General features: G+C 41.5%; 1 protein-coding gene across 1 annotated transcript in view; it reads right to left on the reverse strand.

Moving 5' to 3' along the window:
- Positions 1-41: 41 nt before the first annotated feature.
- The window catches only part of LOC118080056 (uncharacterized), a 52,137-nt gene continuing 34,358 nt past the window's right edge, over positions 42-17,820 (reverse strand). Inside the window, exons 10-11 of the mRNA XM_060271339.2 lie at positions 9,218-9,335; positions 42-1,000 (exon numbers count right to left, since the gene is read on the reverse strand). Of these exons, the coding sequence (XP_060127322.1) occupies positions 805-1,000; positions 9,218-9,335 (314 nt within the window). The 3' untranslated portion in view covers positions 42-804. The remainder of the gene's footprint in view (positions 1,001-9,217; positions 9,336-17,820) is intronic.

Genomic DNA, 17,820 nt, shown 5'->3' on the forward strand with positions numbered 1-17,820 from the left:
CAGAGCAAACAACAAATGACAATATCAAAAATTAATTAGATAAAGTGATTTTAATTTTGCAATGCAGAATGCAATCCCAACACCTGTTAGAGCAATTCCTGGAATCATTTCCATTTAAAGCTGGGGTGGGGGGGCTACAACACAAACCGACTAACATTGACTGTCAATCCTAGGTTTTCTTTCTCAAGACAAAATTCTGCTGCAAGAATAACTTAGCATTTCAAGCATTTCTCTTTCCCCGCCCTGTGCAATTCCCCCCCCCCTATATTTGACATTGCAGCTGCAGTAGAAGTATCAACAAATTTTCTTGATTAATTGAAGCAGTAATTTAGCAAAGATTCAAACACAACATTCAAGCTGGCAACAGGATGTCTTCTCTGCTGGCTAAAATATAGGATCCTGCTTTATTTTAATTTTTTTAAGTACAAAATTATTTGCATAGTGGCAATCTGTTTACTCCACTGAACTGAATGTGGGAAAATCTCTCTCTCTCTCTCTCTCTCTCTCTCTCTCTCTCTCTCTGTGTGTGTGTGTGTGTGTGCATTCAGTCTAGGGCATATTTTTTTAAAATAAGCAAACCTCCACATGCTGACTTTTGTTAAGACAAGAGCTGCTGTAGATTGGGTCTAAAATAGCAGTTTGGAAATTAAAAGCTGTATTTTTGGAAGGAAGGAATTAATCGACAACGTGGGGAGAGAATCCGAACACTCATAACTCGTGCAGAACTGCAATGTGACCAGGGGAGTCTTTCCTGTGTGCCTGTCATTCCTCCGCATGCATTGAAAGAGCATTTCCATCCCTTTTCTACCATAAGCTTTGCCCTCCTTCAATGACTAAGTTGTGGCCAGTCATATAATCTGAAGCTTCAGATGCCAAGTATACTACGGCAGCTTGCAAGTCTGTCACTCGAGCCAGCCTTCCGGCGGGGATGTCCCTGAGCCAGCACTGCACAAGAGGTTTCAGCTCCTCAGAATGGATGAGCGGTGTTTCAACAATCCCCCTGTATAAACATATAAGACACAAACCGGCTTGTTATGGCTTCTTTCTCTCTTTCTTTCTCTCTTTCTTTCGTTCATTCGTTCTTTTGCGGCACAAAATTGTAACAATACAAAAATAGCCCTGGAGGTACTTTTCAAACGAAGGATGCGAAAGATTCCAAACTTCCCTGGCTAAAAGCCACCAGAAACTTCAAACATGATTCCCGTTAAATGTCTTTCTAACATAGTTTTTATGTATCATCATTGTGTCCTTCATTTATTTCCACATTAGCGATACATTATTTAGCATAACGTCCCAATTGAAAGATTTGCCTCACAAACAATCACATCATCTAAATTGAAAGTGACTGGCGAGCGTTTACCTACAAATAGATTTTTTTGGAACTGGACATAGCAATTATTCTATTCATTAGGAGACACTGCGAAAGGGGAGTTTGCAATATGTTCAGCAAATGCTGGGGGTTCACATGCTATCATTAGAATAAAAGTTCGTGTTCACTAGGACTTTTCCCGAGAATAAATTGTCAGTTAGGAAAAAGCTTGAAGGAATTGGCTCTTAATGTCTTCCAGTTTAGACACCTTCTCTGCAATATGACAGAGAATTTATCACGAAATGTTTGCAAAAAGATATATATATATGCCAAAAAAAATCCACAGCACTCCATAAACATTTGGTGGGTGTTTAGGGCTTTAACAATAACTGATTTGTCACCCTCCTCCTTAACAACATATTTGTATTTTGAGAAATGTTATAATTCTCTCCCCCCCCAGTCCCTGTATAAATATATTTACATAGCTGGGCCTAACAAGAAATTACATTTAACTTCTCAGAAATGACAATAACTAAAACCTGAGCTGCCAATTCCACTTCATTAGTGTGGTAGAAATGCATTCCAAATGTTAATAAAAATTCCAACATGCTGATAAATTAGTGCTTCTAAGGAACATGTGACACCTTGGTTAACATATTCAACCTCAATTATATTTCTCTTCAGCACCCTGTTATCTGGAACCTTTGCTGGCAATCAGAGGTGCTGTTTTTCAGCGGCCAATTTTCTAGATAATGTAGCTTATCAACACTGTGGGTAAACTTGCCAATGAAATCAGACTGCACTGAACCACACACGCGCTAATTGCATCTCTTTTTTATGCATATTTACAGACTGTCACTTCAAAGAAATCAGTGGCCCATTGAGGCAGCCAGTTAGCTGGAAGAATTGCCTCTTGCAAATGAAAATTAGCAAACAAGCTAGTGATAAATATGAAATGAACAAAGTCTCGAAATGCCGTTTTGTTCTCAAACTTCATCCTCATCCCAATTTATCCTTCCAAAGAAACCGGGTTTAGAAACATTGAATTCTGGGAATGAGAAACCCCCGCCTTGTACTTTTGTTTTAAAAGAAACTCTTACGATATTGTTTAATGGATGTGGTTCAGACTTTGCTCTCTTTTTCATAGACATGTTTTAAAATGTTTTAATTTTTTTGCTTAACCGGGGCACTCTTCCACAACCCTACTTTCTTTTCAGTCTGAAACTGACAATAAACAGGATAGCTATTCAGAAATAATACCACACAAGGGCAACACGATTGACCTCTGGCACTATCCTGCATTCCAAAGTAATATTATAATCACAATATTATTTTCCCTAAGTAGTTCCCTATCCCAGTCTTCTCAACCCCTTGACTCTAGCACATGTTTTCTACGAAAACAATTTGATTTTTCAGTTGCAAAAGAATATCAACAGGCTTATCATTTGCTGTTACTCAACATCATTTTCTCCCATATATATTAGACACATGCACACACACACACACACACAAATATATATATGAAACAATACAAGGCTTGGGTCACGCTGATAATAATGGCAATAACAATAATAATAATTACCAGAATGTGCTAGGTTCTCTAGGGGTAGTGACGGATGATCGAAAGAAGGCCAGCCCTATTATTTTATTTTACTTTTAGTAGACATTTGGAGACTGCAAAAAAACCCAGCAACATCAATCCCATTTTTTCAAGCATTTCCTGTGAGGCTCTGATTATAATTCAGTGCCAGTTTTATTTGCAAATGTTAGCAGGGTGTGGCCTTAGGCTTCATGCTACATCATTTTATTTTCTACTCATTAGAAACTAGATAAACAGTCTGGCTTTGATCATTTAAACCAGATCCAAGCAGCATCTCTTTCTACATGGATTGCGTAGCAAATAGATAGATCTCTTAGTTTGTTTACCTTTTCACCAAACAAAAGGGTTTTTTTTAAAAAAGGGGGGGGGAGAATGGGCTTATTCAAATGAGGAATATCCACAAAGAGATATTTGGTGGGGTGTATATGTGTGCAGTGATTAAAACTCTGGAATCAAGGGGACGAGCTCCTATTAATTCTGCTGAGTATGGCTCTGAATGTCTACCTGAAAGGCCAATGGCACAGTCATCTCTGACAAGCCTGTCAACCCAGCAGTGTGTATAGTGGGGAGAAGGGGAGAGCAAGCTTAGCTTCTCCCCACAACAAACAATCCTGAGCGGGAGGTTTCTGCAGTAATATCTTTGCAGTTCTCATTGATTCTCCACCAGGGAACAAAATAGGATGAAGTAGGACTGCTTGAATGAAACTTTCCACCTCTCTCCATTTAATAGGCTAAAAGGATCGTCAAACCTGTCCATTATAGTCCTCTAAATTTCTCCTTTTCCAATCTTAAATTCAGTTCTCCACATTTCCACAAGGTTTTGTTTTTAAAAAAATCCTCATGGACGTTCATCAGCATTTTAGTGTGAATTATTCCCAATAAACACATTTTTTGTATGCAGTTTTGACAAATGTACCCATTTTTGCAAGCAGTTATTCTTCTTATACTGCCTTTTAATACGTTGTTTTCACTGCTATATGCATTTTTAGAATAGAATAGAATATCTGTATTTATTGTTTGGTTGTCGAACTGCCTCACAAAATTCAGACAAGCATGAATTTTGAAGGATAGCTGTGTTTGGTTCACACATTGGTTCAAAATATGTGAATTAACTAATTTCTCAGTAAAATAAACACAAAATTTAATTTCATCCTTAGTAGCAGGACAACAACCAGCTTCCTCCTGAGCATATAGAAGTCCTGTAGATAGCACTGCAGCCAATGCCTCCAGGCAAATAAAACCCAGCAAAACTGAAATTTCTGAAGTTAATTATGATACTGTATTCATAAATTATAGAGCACGGTACTACATAGTGGAACTTAGGCCTTTCGTTTAATTATGCTGGCAGTGGGAGGAAATTGAACATTTTATTCTAAAGACAGCATAATTTAGGACGGTTCTTGTTTGTTAAAATAAGCAAACAACAACATAGTGGCTGTAAGCACACTTTTGGGTTCTTATACAAATATTAGATATGCCCCAGTATACTGCACATCTTCTGGGAGAGGCTCGATGCCAAGATGGGCAATTTAACGCTGGAGATGGAAAAACCCTTTTAGGCAAATGTGCGTTGGCTCTTAACCATTCTGAGCAGTGACAAGTGCCAAGGCGTTAATTCCCTGCCTCATCTGGAATGCAATGCTGTTGCATAACAATGGCTTATCACACTATCTAGGTTCCCTTCACGGGAGATGCGGAACTGACATTTTGCTGCTGACGGCAGCAGCGTGGGTTGATATAAGACTCAAGTAGCCCCCCAAACGATCCCACACTTTATGCCAGTGGATATGTTGGTCTTTGAGTGCCCTGTTTATCAGCTGCTCCCTCAGAATGGTTGCAAGAGTTCTTCTCCCAAAGTGTGTGCATTTGTGTGGATTCCATCTGTGTATAAGTTGATTTCTTTCAGATGAGTTATTAATTTGAATGATTTAAGTACACTTCAATTACTCAGGAAGTGTTTAATCAGTAAAAACCCACTTAACTGGGACATCTCCCAAGAAACTACATATAAGCCCAGAGATATTTAAGAGCAACTGCTGTTGCTTAATGGGGATGGTAATGCTGGTTAATTGGGATGCCTTTAAGTGATAGGGCTGTGCTCGGTTCTTCCCTCTGGTGCCAATTCCTCTCAGACCAGGAATGGGAGACCTGTATCCCTCCAGATGTTGTTGGACTACCACGGCCATCATACCTGACCACTTGCCATGCTGATGGGAGTTGGAGTCGAAACTAACATCTGGAGGGCCCCTGGCTCAAATTTTCTGGGTTTTGAAGCTAACTGCCAAGTGAAACAAAAACCGTACAATATCCTCTTTACGCCACACTCACCCACCCTTCTGGGGATCCTAGGAAACCCACATTCAAAGTGTTGGTGCTGACCTTTAAAGTCCTAAATGGCTTCGGCCCTGTATAACTGAAGGGATGTCTCCACCCTCATTTGAAAGCCCGGACACCGAGGTCCAGCTCCAAGGGCCTTCTGGCAGTGCTTTCATTGCAAGAAATGAGGTTACAGGTAGGGTTGCCAGACTCAATAGAGGACAGGACTTCTGTGCCTTTAATTGCCCTGCTCTCTTTTGTGTCTGGAAACCTTGAAGAGAAACCAGCAGACCCTTTGTTTAATTTCCAAGCAAAGGGTCTGCTGGTTTCTCTTTAAGGTTTCCAGACTCAAAAGAGAGCAGGGCAATTAAAGGTACAGAAGTCCTGTCCTCTATTGAGTCTGGCAACCCTACGGTAGTTACAGGGAACCAGACAAAGGCCTTCTCGGTAGTGGCACCCGCCCTGTGGAACGCCCTCCCATCCGATGTCAAACTGATCAGCAACTGCACAACTGACCATGTGCTTAAGCACTTTCCCAAGATATCTGAAGCAGCCCTGTATCATAGCTGCCAAGTTATCCCTTTTTTAAAGGGATTTTCCCTTATGCTGAATAGGCTTCCTCGCGAGAAAAGGGAAAACTTGGCAGCTATGCCCTGTATCAGGAAGTTTTTTATGTTTTGCTGTGCTTTTGATTATGTTGGAAGCTGCCCAGAGTGGCTGGGGCAAGCCAGTCAGATGGGTGGGGTATAAGTAATTAATTCTCCTCCTCATCACCCTGATCGTTTAGTTTGGGAGGCCCTATTGTTGTATAAGCGATCCCATGCTTTCCTCTTTATCAGCCTGTCCTATCTTCCCCCATCCCTGCACTATATCTACCACTAATTGTGTGCCATATATTAGGACATTTCTGTTGTTTTATGCATAACTGGAAACAAAACATAAATGCACAAGCAGATATGCATTAGTTAAGATATATGCATTAGCACTTTCACACTGCAATAATTCTGGCAATTAGATATTACTAAAGGAAGCCTTAGGCACCGACTCAGCTATAAATATGGATTCTCTTGTAAAAAATATAGTTCAGGAACGCATTTCCTTGTGGAGCTGGAGCCTGTATGCTTCTTGCTAAAACCCCGTAGAGCTTTAAAAAAATGTAACACATAGGGAACAGTGCATGCAGGGCTCACACATTCACTTAGATAATACAAAACTGTGAAACGTGTCAAAGCTTCTGCCAATATAGCTATTACAGCCAAGGTAAAAAAGCTAATCACTTCAAAGTGCTTGTTGTTGTCGTTTAGTCAGTTAGTCGTGTCCGACTCTTCGTGACCCCATAGACGCCAGGCACTCCTGTCTTGCACTGCCTCCCGGAATTTGGTCTGACACATGTTGGTAGCTTTGAGACTACTGTCCAACCATCTCGTCCTCTGTCGTCCCCTTCTCCTTGTGCCCTCCATCTTTCCCAACATCAGGGTCTTTTCCAGGGAGTCTTCTCTTCTCATGAGGTGGCCAAAGTATTCACGCCTCAGCTTCACGATCTGTCCTTCCAGTGAGCACTCAGGGCTGACTTCCTTCAGAATGGATAGGTTTGATCTTCTTGCAGTCCATGGAACTCTCAAGACTCTCCAGCACCATAACTCAAAAGCATCAATTCTTTGGCGATCACCCTTCTTTATAGCTTTAACTATACAGACCTTTGTCGGCAAGGTGATGTCTATGCTTTTTAAGATGCTGTCTAGGTTTGTCATTGCTTTTCTCCCAAGAAGCAGGCATCTTTTAATCTCATGACTGTGCAGTGATCATGGAGCCCAAGAAGGTTCCCTCAGAAGTCTTATCTTTAAAACCCTTTCTCTAGTTTAGGATTCTGCTGTTGAACACCTCATTTCAGTTGTTGTTTTTCCAAGTCACATGAAGGTGGCCATGTTGACCTATAATAAAATCCCCAAATTTGCAGATGTTTGGTCCTGGTTGATATTCTTTTTGTCTCCTAGTATCCGGATAATATTAGCACAGAGATGGAAAGAAGACACAGTGCCTACCAGAGAAGAATGGCAGATTAAGCTGGTGGGACTATGCAGAAATGGCAAAACTGACCGGAAGAATTAGGAATCAGGAAGATGAACATTTTAAAAAGGGGGGGAAATATATAATTTACCTTTAAAATCACTGCAAACTATTAAAATTATTAGTAGGATTGGAATGATGCTTGTAGTTAAATGTTAGACAATGGTTGTAATGGAGATTTAATACAATTGGATTAACAGAAAAGATGCAGGAGAAAAAATTAACATAAGGACCCACAAAGGGGAGCATAGCTGCCAAGTTTTCCCTTTTCTCACGAGGAAGCCTATTCAGCATAAGGGAAAATCCCTTTAAAAAAGGGATAACTTGGCAGCTATGAAGGGGAGGCAGGAAGTCAATGGGAATTTATGGGGGGGAAATTATTTGTTTGAAGGTTGTTTGTAAATTTGAAAATAAAATATTTTTTAAAAAAAGATATTCTTTCTGTCCCACTGCTATATGTTGAAGTAGGGGGTTGTATTGTAGCTCCTTGTGCTATTATTTGTATTCATATTGGCCACATTATTTGATCTTATAGTTTATTATGTTTCTGATACACTGTATTAGATGCTTTGAAGGCCTCTGAGAAGGGAAAGTGGCCCAAAACTATGCAGGCAAATCAATAAAAAAATTAAACAGGCCTTGTTTTGAAGTAGTACCAGGCAGAGGGCCTTCTCGGTAGTGGCGCCCACCCTGTGGAACACCCTCCCATCAGATGGCTACGCAGTGGAGCCACCAGCAAACCTCAGCCCTGTATGGGTATGCTGCTGCCCGGGCTCCTCCACTCGCGGAGCACGGCTGTCGGTGGAGGTGGCCCCCGCAGAGTGGAGCCTGGGGGCCTCCGTCCCCCGCTCCCTCATTGCTACGCCCCTGATCTGACGGGGATGTTGGGAGAATAAAAGGCGGACAGTGGATGCTGTCCTGTGGGGACAGTCCAAGGCTTTTTCCTGCCTCAGGCAAAGAAGAAGATGGCGCCCCTCCTACTCAAAAAATATCTAGAAGCCCACCAGAGTCACAGTTGAAATTTTACTTTACACCAGGCATCCCCGAACTGTGGCCCTCCAGATGTTTTGGCCTACAACTCCCATGATCCCTAGCTAGCAGGACCAGTGGTCGGGGAAGATGGGAATTGTAGTCCAAAACATCTGGAGGGCCGCAGTTTGGGGGTGCCTGCTTTACACTGATGACAAGACGATGTCCTCCAACATACTGGAGGGCTACAGGGCGAGCTTAGGGCACGTGGTGTGGCACACACAGCTCAGGCAACCAGTGTGGAAGAGAAATGGGCATACATGCACGCACACACACAAGCACACACAGTGTTGTATTTTTCCTTTTCAGAAATCCCCACCTTTATAAGCCTTCAAAAATTAGGTAAAATGCAATTTGATAATGAATATATTTCATAAAAAACAAAAAATTATACCGAGGTGTCCTGTAATTGCTACTGCTGAATGGAATTTCAATGATAGTAGTATAATGATATGCCTTCGAAAATGCCTGTATATTTGTCTGAGGTAAAAAGAAGGGGGAGGGGACTGGAAGGGGGGGGGAGTATTGTCTGTTAAGTGTCAAACACCTTTTTTTCACCACATAAGACTTGGACAGTAGCAAGGAAATAATTCACCTGGAAAAGAAATGTTAAAAACCACCCTTCACAAAATTAGAAAACCTGTTATCAAATGGCATAATCTTTTCAAAAATCCCAGAACATATACAGCAATAGAGATGACTTTTTGCTACGCTGTGCACTTGGCAATTGTGTTATGCTTGAGAGTATTCCCACCCCCTTATTTAAGGAACTGGAGTTTTGCTAGCTAACAACTTTGCTTTCTTATATTTCCTTAACTTGAGAACTTTACCACATTCATGCCACCTTATTTCCTCTTCCGCCCCCCCCCCCAAAAAAACCCCTACATTTTACTTACGGAGAAATGCAGTTCACTCTCACTCCTCTATCAATCCACTCCGTCCCCAACGTCTGAGTTAACTTTACAACCCCGGCTTTCGAAGCATTGTAAGCTAATTGCTTCTGTGGGTGAGGAACTGGGTGGTTGGGAAGGGAGAGACATAGAAATTTAGTTATTACTTCCTGACAGAGAAAGAGTAAATAAAAACTGAAACAGTTATTTGTAGAGGTTTGGCAAACAAGCAGGCATACATTGTATTATCCTGGCTTTTAGATCAACATAAGGAAAAGGGAACAACTGTGAACGGATCCCCGTAAGTACCTACATTTTAGTGTTACATATAGCAAACCTATATGCTATTTAAAACAAACTGCCACTGAGTTCAGTAAGACTTATTATTCCCATGTAAGTGTGTGTATCACATGCCAGCCTAAAACTTATTATACCTGCGGATGCTTATTAAAATTAAAACTCAACCTATAAAAAGGTACCTATATAAAACAAGCACAAAATTATAGAACATGGGTAGGCAAACTAAAGCCCGGGGGTGGTGGATCCGGCCCCATCACCTTCTAAATCCAGCCCACAGACGGTCCGGGAAGTCAGCATGTTTTTACATCGATAGAATGTGCCCTTTTATTTAAAATTACATCTCTGGGTTATTTGTGGGGCATAGGAATTCGTTCATTTTCTCTCTCGAAAATATAGTCCGCCCCCCCCCAAGGTATGAGGGACAGTGGACCGGCCCCCTGCTGAAAAGGTTTGCTGACCCCTGTTATAGAAGATCAGACATTTATCCAGATATTGGTACACTTCTGTCCTGGAACCGCCAATCTCTCAAAGCAACTTGACTGGTTAGATGCTTTGGATGTGGGGGGGGGGGAATGCACACATGTCACATGTCAGTCAGAAACTAAAATGATCGGCTTTGTTAATTATAACGTTCACGCTTACAAGCGACTTTGGTATATTCTCCTCCTCCTTGCCCCTTTCCTTAAGCTGATACACCTGCAAAAATACAGCTTATTTTTAGCAACCAAGCCATTTTAAAACAGAGTTTAGGCCCCACCAGGCAGAATCTATGAAAAATATTTTTTAAAAAACCTGAGAGGGTTTTTCATAATTTCATAATTAACATGAATTTGTTGACAAGGATGTGTTTTAGACCCATTTTTTTTAATGCACCTACAGAACTTTTCAAAGTGCAGAACGTCATTGTTATGTATTAGTGTACTGTATATAGTTTTCCCTCGGGTCCTGGACAGTTGTTTTAGGAGGGAACTTTAGGAGGGAACTTTGAATTATGTTTGATACATTGTTTGAGCCAGCCTCTATAAAAGCAGACCAGCTCGGCAATGCAGTTCAGTTCTGTTCTGGCTTCCGAATAAAGAGCTTCTTGAAGAATCGCTGTGTCGTCTACCCACTATTTAATAGTCATCCCACCCAGAAATACCCTTTTTAGTAATCTATTCTTCATCTGGGCTGTTTTTATTCCCTTCCCCTCAATTTTATTCTGCCGTTCATTCATTTGCTTCAGTATATCTTTGCTGACTTTTAGGGCTAAGCCCTTCCTTGCAAGGCAACTTAAATAAAACAGTCATAAAAATAATTAAGAACAGTGGCTTAAAACAGCAGTGTTTTGAATAATACACAGGTGAGCAACATACCATTGCAACTCAGCTAAAACAATTAAATCAGTTTCAGAATGACAAGTATTTTTGTTTAATTGTTATTTCGATAATTATTGGGGTGGGTACAATTCTGCCACAGGTCACAAGTCCGTGGAGTTTAACTATAATCTCTAACAGTGCTCAGCCAGATCCCAGCATCACTACATTCCCCAGAAGCTCCATATCAGGCCACGAAACACTCTGCAAATTTTCTTTTTCAGTTTGTCTTTTTTTAAATTACAGTAATAATAATAATAATAATATACTTAAATGGTTGGACGTGTGGTAAGATTTAGGATTTTTTATTTCTAAAAAGAATAACAAAATACAAAACAAAAAAAGCAAAACAAAAAAGCCCCACAAATCAACAGTTAAATTATTACTGCATGTCAGAGTGGTTTTCATTTAATTGGGAGCAGTCCTATAACAAAGTCAGGAGAATTTGACCAAATAAACTAACTTAGTAAAACAACAATTTAAAAGGCTGTAGCAGATTTATCCTTCCAATTCATGTATTTTGCTTGCTTGCCTGCCTGCTTTCTTGCCGGTTTCTTAAAATCAACATGGTGGAAAAGAACGTTTTTGCTGAATTGTACAAAAGCATGTAAAAACATACCACATCTTGAAATCACTTAAATAGACATAAGACTGTGATCCTAGCCAGCCGCTGCCTCCCTTTTTCCACTGCATAATAAAACTTGATTAATAACGATTTTTTAAAAAAAGAATCCCTTTGCTTTACAACAGAGAAATCATTTTTACAGACCCAACATATTTATTCAATAAGCTTTCATTACAAATATTTTCCCTCTTTTTGCTGTTGTTTGGTCTGGCATACCGGCAAGCAGCACTCCATGTGGGCTGGAGAAGAGGAGAGGAATCTAATTTCTTGATTAATTACTCTACTCAAGATCCAAGTTACATACAACTTTGGTAGTTAACCCCATCGCCCTTGCAAAAGTAGCACCTGCTGAAGTTTCCAAAAATGCCTGTTTATGATAAATTACTGCATGTTTGCTTAAAGGGGCCAAACACTTTTGCATCTTTCCCATCTGAGATTCTTTGTTTTCAGAAAACCAGAAACTTATTTATTTATTCAGCCAGTTCTCTGACCTCTAATTCTGAACAGACCTATCAGGTGGCTTCCTGCAGTGCTTATCATACATTTTATAGGAGAAACTTTTGGGACTTCTTCCTACTTCATCCCACCCTTGACAGCATAAAATGTGAACACCAGTTTGTTATAGGGATGGACAAATTTGTCAGTTTCCATTTCTCCCAGTTTCTCATGTTTTCAGTCTTAAGTTCTGTTCTCTTTTCCACATTTCTGCATCCCTTATTTGTTTGTTTGTTTTAAAATCCTCATTCAACAGCATTCTATGAATATACACATTTCTGTAGGTAATTTTGCCTGACATTTGTATAAGCAATCTCCCCTAATATAATGCATTCTATATGTTCTTTTCAGCAACATACACATTTTTTGCACACATTACTTGTCCGGAAAACCGCATCACAAAATTCAGAGACGTGCAAATTTCAAAGGACGGTTTTGTTTCCGTTTGCGCGTCGTTTTAGAAATTGCAAATTTGGGAGGTCTGCTCCTACACCACATCAATTATTATCAGTGATACAGTCAGGGTGGGGGGAAGCTATGAAAGGAAATCTCTCCTTGTTGAGTGAGATGATGTGCATGCTTCAAGCTGTGCAGTTTGCAGTACGAAACTGCAAATTGGGAAGAAGGACCATGCAGAAGGTCCTAAATCCTATCTCTAGTCGAAAGGATCAGATAGCAGGTAAAGCGAAAGAATTCTGCCTGGGTTCCTGGAGAACCACAGCTTGTCAGAGTGGTCAGTACTGCCATAGACAGTCAGTTAATCTGATCCGATCTAAGGCAGCCTACTTTGTGGGAAACAGCCATGCTTAAATCATTCTCACTACAGTATTTCTTATGCTTGTGCTGGGAGTGCCGTTGTTTATACAGTGGTACCTCGGGTTACAGACGCTTCAGGGTACAGACTCCGCTAACCCAGAAATAGTACCTCGGGTTAAGAACTTTGCTTCAGGATGAGAACAGAAATTGTGCGGCAGCAGCGGGAGGCCCCATTATCTAAAGTGGTACCTCAGGTTAAGAACGGACCTCCTGAACGAATTAAGTTCTTAACCCGAGGTACCACTGTATAGCCCAAATGGCATCGTGAACATAAAAGAATGAGATATCAGCAGACTTGGAGGAATCTTGAGGTTTTGGAGGTGGGAATACCCTAAAACATCCTAATGAGGATTGAATTCAGGGGTAGGACTTTCCAGAAATCTCAATGTTGTGGTGGCCTGCATGGATTCTTTTCCTAATTCTGATCTCACTGCTTGATCTCAGTTACAAGGGAGTTATTCCTCCCTGGGTCCTTTAAAAATACAAACATATCATATGCATTATTATGTGTATCATTATAAATATAATATTACACACATATTTCATACATATACCTCCCGGGTTTTCCTCAAGTAACCAGCACATAAGTAAATATATACAACAATGCCTATAAAAATACTTAAGGATTAATTCCTTAACGCTGCAGAAATATAATACCACATGTGGTTTGACTATTTCATACTTTTTATACTCTCTGCAGGTACCGATATTAAACAGTCTTAGATGCCATCTAGAAAACTTTTTTATTTGAAGAAGGCTGCCCAAATACATAATTTAGACTTGTATTGTAATGTATGCTATTTTATCTATGTATTACTGCTAATGGTTTTATGCATTTAGAGGGTTGTTTATGTTTTAATTAAACGTCTTACAAATCTTTCCTAATAAACAAATAAATAAGAGATGTAGTTTGCATATAATTCCCCATATAATGTGCCAGAGTGGGTGGGGCAACCCAGTCAGATGGGTGGGGTAAAAACATAATAATAATAATAATAATAATAATAATAATAATAATAATAATTAATAATAATAAGCCAGACTTCAAAAACAAAGAAAGAAACTGACAGTTTGCAGGTGGCTCAGACATAAGCAGGCACTCTGTGAAAGAGGCAAAGCTCACCAAATCCCATGTAAGGGCATAAAGCAAGCCAGTGCAGGTTAAGGCAATGTAAAGATACACCAGATATACGAAACCCTCTTCAGCAGTAGAGCGGCTGCTGCTCTACCTAAGCCTGGCAGAGGGAAAACAAGCCTTTAAAGCAGTGTTTGATGCTGGTCAAGGCCCCAGCCAGATTTGGCTCACCTGGGATGAGCACGTGATGCTGTCATAATTGCTGGCTGAGTTGGGGTTGGGGACAGTGCCGATTTTAGGTGTGATCTTGCCAGTTTGGGGTGAGATCTTCCCCCAAATCACACAAGACCTCGTGCACTCTGCAAGCTCCCGTGCGATGATGATGAGATCTTGCCCGAAATCAGCACCAATCCTAAGGCGGTGGGGCAGGCAGGGACTACCCACAGCATTGCCTCCTCAAGGGTTTCTGCTGCTTGAGGCATTGGCCTCACTATTCCAAATGGGTGGGCCGGCCCTGGATTTAAAACTGGCTGAGCCAGGGAACAGAAAATGAAGGGAATGAAAGGGAGAGGATGGAATCCTGACCTCTGCACTCCACATAGCAACACTTGTGGCACACTACATGTATTTTTGAGTAGTATTTTGTCGGGATTGATATCTGAGAACCCACTCTTGCAGAGATATGACATTCAGAACATAAAAATAAGCCTTGTTGGATCAGGCCAAATGCCAATCTAGTTCAGCATTCTGTTCTTTTATTAGCTAACTAGATCCCTATAGGTTGCCCCCAAGCACTGGCGGAGGAAGAGGACTGCAGGGGGAGCACACCGCCCCGGGCAGCGTGATCCCAGTGGGGTGCCATCGCAGCTGCCCCCCACCTGCGCTGGGTGCCATGCCCCCGCAGGCAGCGCGCTACGGCCCAGGGTGTGTGCCAGCCCCGTCTGCTCTCCGCCCCCCCCCCCCGGTGCCGGAGCATGAAGCCACTGCCCCCAAGCAGGACCCAAGGGCTTGAATTTATTGCAAACTTGAATTTTAAAAGTGCTGCTTGTTTTCCAGCTGAATAGTGAGCTCGTTTCCAGTGCTGATCTTTCCAGTGCTGCAAATTTAGGCAGAAACGTACTTTTAAATTAAACATTTCAGAGCAGAGTCTAAAAGAGATAAATGAATCACAGTGCTGAAAATGCCCTTCTTGTGCTTTTAATATTATTAGCAGGATCTCTAATCCAGTCATATTATGGCAACAATGATATCAGGAAATTGTTTCTGGAAATGATTTTTCAGCAGCAGTGGATTACTCTGAAGATGTCATTTCAGCTCAGAGGAGTGCCGCTTTGCCATTCTCGTGAAAAATAATGGTGTTTGAAAACATCTCTATATTACCCTAATCTGTTTTGCCGTCCCAGAATTCCTGATCTTGAAATAGCTGAAGGGGTGCTCGTATAGGAGATGGAGTACGCTTGCTCTCTTTTGCTCTAAATGACCAATGGGTGGAGGAGGCAGTGATGGCCAGCACTAAAAGAGGATTGGACCAATTCATGAAGGATGAGACTATCAGTGACTATTAACTATGATGGCAAGGCTCTACCTCCAGAGCTGGAGGCAGCATGCTTCTGAATACCAGTTTCTGGGAACCACAGGAGGGGAGAGTGTTCTTGTGCTTGGCCCTTGCATTGGGTTTCCCACAGGCATCTGGGTGGGGACCAGGAGAACAAGATGCTGAATTAGGAGGTCCCCTGGCCTGATCCTGCAGGCTCTTCCTATGTTCGTGGGTTCTCCCAAAAGTAAGAGATGGGCCTCTGGCCACCCTTTTGGAAGGGAGAGCAGGACTGGGATCGAGCCTCAGTTCTCTTGAGGTCAATGGATCTAGATGCATCATGAAGCATTTCTAGGCTGCTCTCTTAATAAGAGCGAGAAGCTATTTAGGTTGGCCTGACATGGAATGTTTAAACATTGTGAATGTCTAAACGTGATTCCTTTTCATAGAATGGAGTCTAAAATGCATGTGAGATCTTCTACTTTACAGATGCCTTTGACTTGACTAGCAAGTCCTTAGTGACTCTCTCCCTTATGGCTTTGGAAATCTACACCTTTCACCTAGAGAGACTCAGAGATAGAATGCTAAGCCTTTTTAGAAGGCTCTGGCTAAAAACTGAAGTGTACTGGGTACCACTGCTTCCTTGAGGAATCTAAGATAAGATATCTTTATTGTCACTGTCCCCTTGCGGGAACAACGAAATTACTCGGTTGCTACATCCACTCAGATAAAGCATTCCACATAATCCAAAATTACAAAAACCTAATTAAAAACAGTAAATATAATACAAGTAAAATAAGTTGACTTCAAAGTCCAGACTTTCCATTTAAGGCCAAAATCGCTCTAGAGAAGAAACTGTTCCTGAGATGGCTCGTTCTTGCCTGCATTGTTCTATATCTCCATCCCGATGGCAGGAGCTCAAAGAAATGGTGACCAGGGTGCGTTGGATCTCTTGATATGTCTAGTGCTTTTCTATGGCACCTGGTGGTGTAGATTTGTTCTAAGGTGGAGAGTGAGCAGCCAATAATGCTCTCTGCTATTTTAATATTCCTGCACAGCCCTGCTCTATCCTGAGAAGTACAGCTTCCGTACCACACACATAAACCGTACGTAGGCACGCTCTGTATGGCACAGTGATAGAAGGCAAGCAGCAGCTTTTGTGGAAGGTGGTTTTTCCTTAAAATTCTCAAAAAATACAGTCTCTACTGCGCCTTCTTCACAAGCCCCCTTGTATTAACACTCCAGGACAGATCCTCCTGTAACTCAATGCCTAGAAATCTAAACGTTGTTACCCTCTCCACACAGATTCCATCAATCAAAAGTGGCTAGACCTTGTTCTTCTGTCTCCTGAAGTCCACCCCAAGCTCCTTTGTTTTCTTTGTATTTATGAGCAAGTTATTAACTCTGCACCACTCTGTCAGCCGCTCCACCTCATCTCTATAGTCCGTTTCACCCTCCTTATCAGAGATGAGCCCGACCACGGTTGTGTCTGCAAATTTGACAACCCTATTTCTAGGGTGGGCAGCGACACAATCATACGTATAAAGAGTATAAAGGAGCGGACTAAGCACACATCCTTGTGGTGTTCCTGTGTTAGTCCTAAGCATATTAGACATATAAGGGCCCAACCGGATCCTCTGGGAGCAATCTGAAAGAAAGTCCAGTATCCACCCACAGAGTGATAGCGGGAGCCCCAGATTTCCCAATTTAGTCATCAGACGTCGCGGTAGAATGGTATTAAATGCCGAGCTGAAATCTACAAAAAGCAGTCTGGCATAGCTCCCCCGCTGCTCCAAATGTGCAAGAACAGCTTGGAGGGCAATCGCCACGGCATCCTCTGTTGATCTTTTCGTTTTGTAGGCAAATTGGAATGTGTCCAATCCCTCTGGTAGGCAGGCAATGACATAATTTCGTACCAGCTTTTCAAAGCACTTCATAATTATGGGTGTGAGTGCTACTGGACGAAAGTCGTTCAGATTCTCTGGATTAGATTTTTTTTGGTACTGGAACAATAATAGAAGACTTCAGGAAAGATGGGACAGTAGCCTGGGCTAGGGATCGATTTAAAATCCCAGTGAAGACTCCTGCTAGTTGGTCTGCGCAGTCTCTCAAGACCCTTCCAGCTACTCCATCTGGCCCTGTAGCCTTCCTTGAGTTGATTCCCTTCAGCACCTTCCCCATCAATCTGATGTAGAACCAGTGTTCGTACTGCTTGTGTTCAGGAGTCAGTTTGCTTCTAATAGGCTTTGCTTGTATATTTGTAAATAAACAGATTACACAGTCTCTCGCGCCTTTATAATCCAAATGTACAGTGGTACCTTGGGTTACAGACGCTTCAGGTCACAGACTCCACTAACCCAGAAATAGTACCTCAGGTACTTTGCTTCAGGATAAGAACAGAAATCGTGC

This window comes from Zootoca vivipara, chromosome 2, assembly GCF_965207765.1.
Source record: "Zootoca vivipara chromosome 2, rZooViv2.hap1.1, whole genome shotgun sequence".
Taxonomy (NCBI): domain Eukaryota; kingdom Metazoa; phylum Chordata; class Lepidosauria; order Squamata; family Lacertidae; genus Zootoca; species Zootoca vivipara.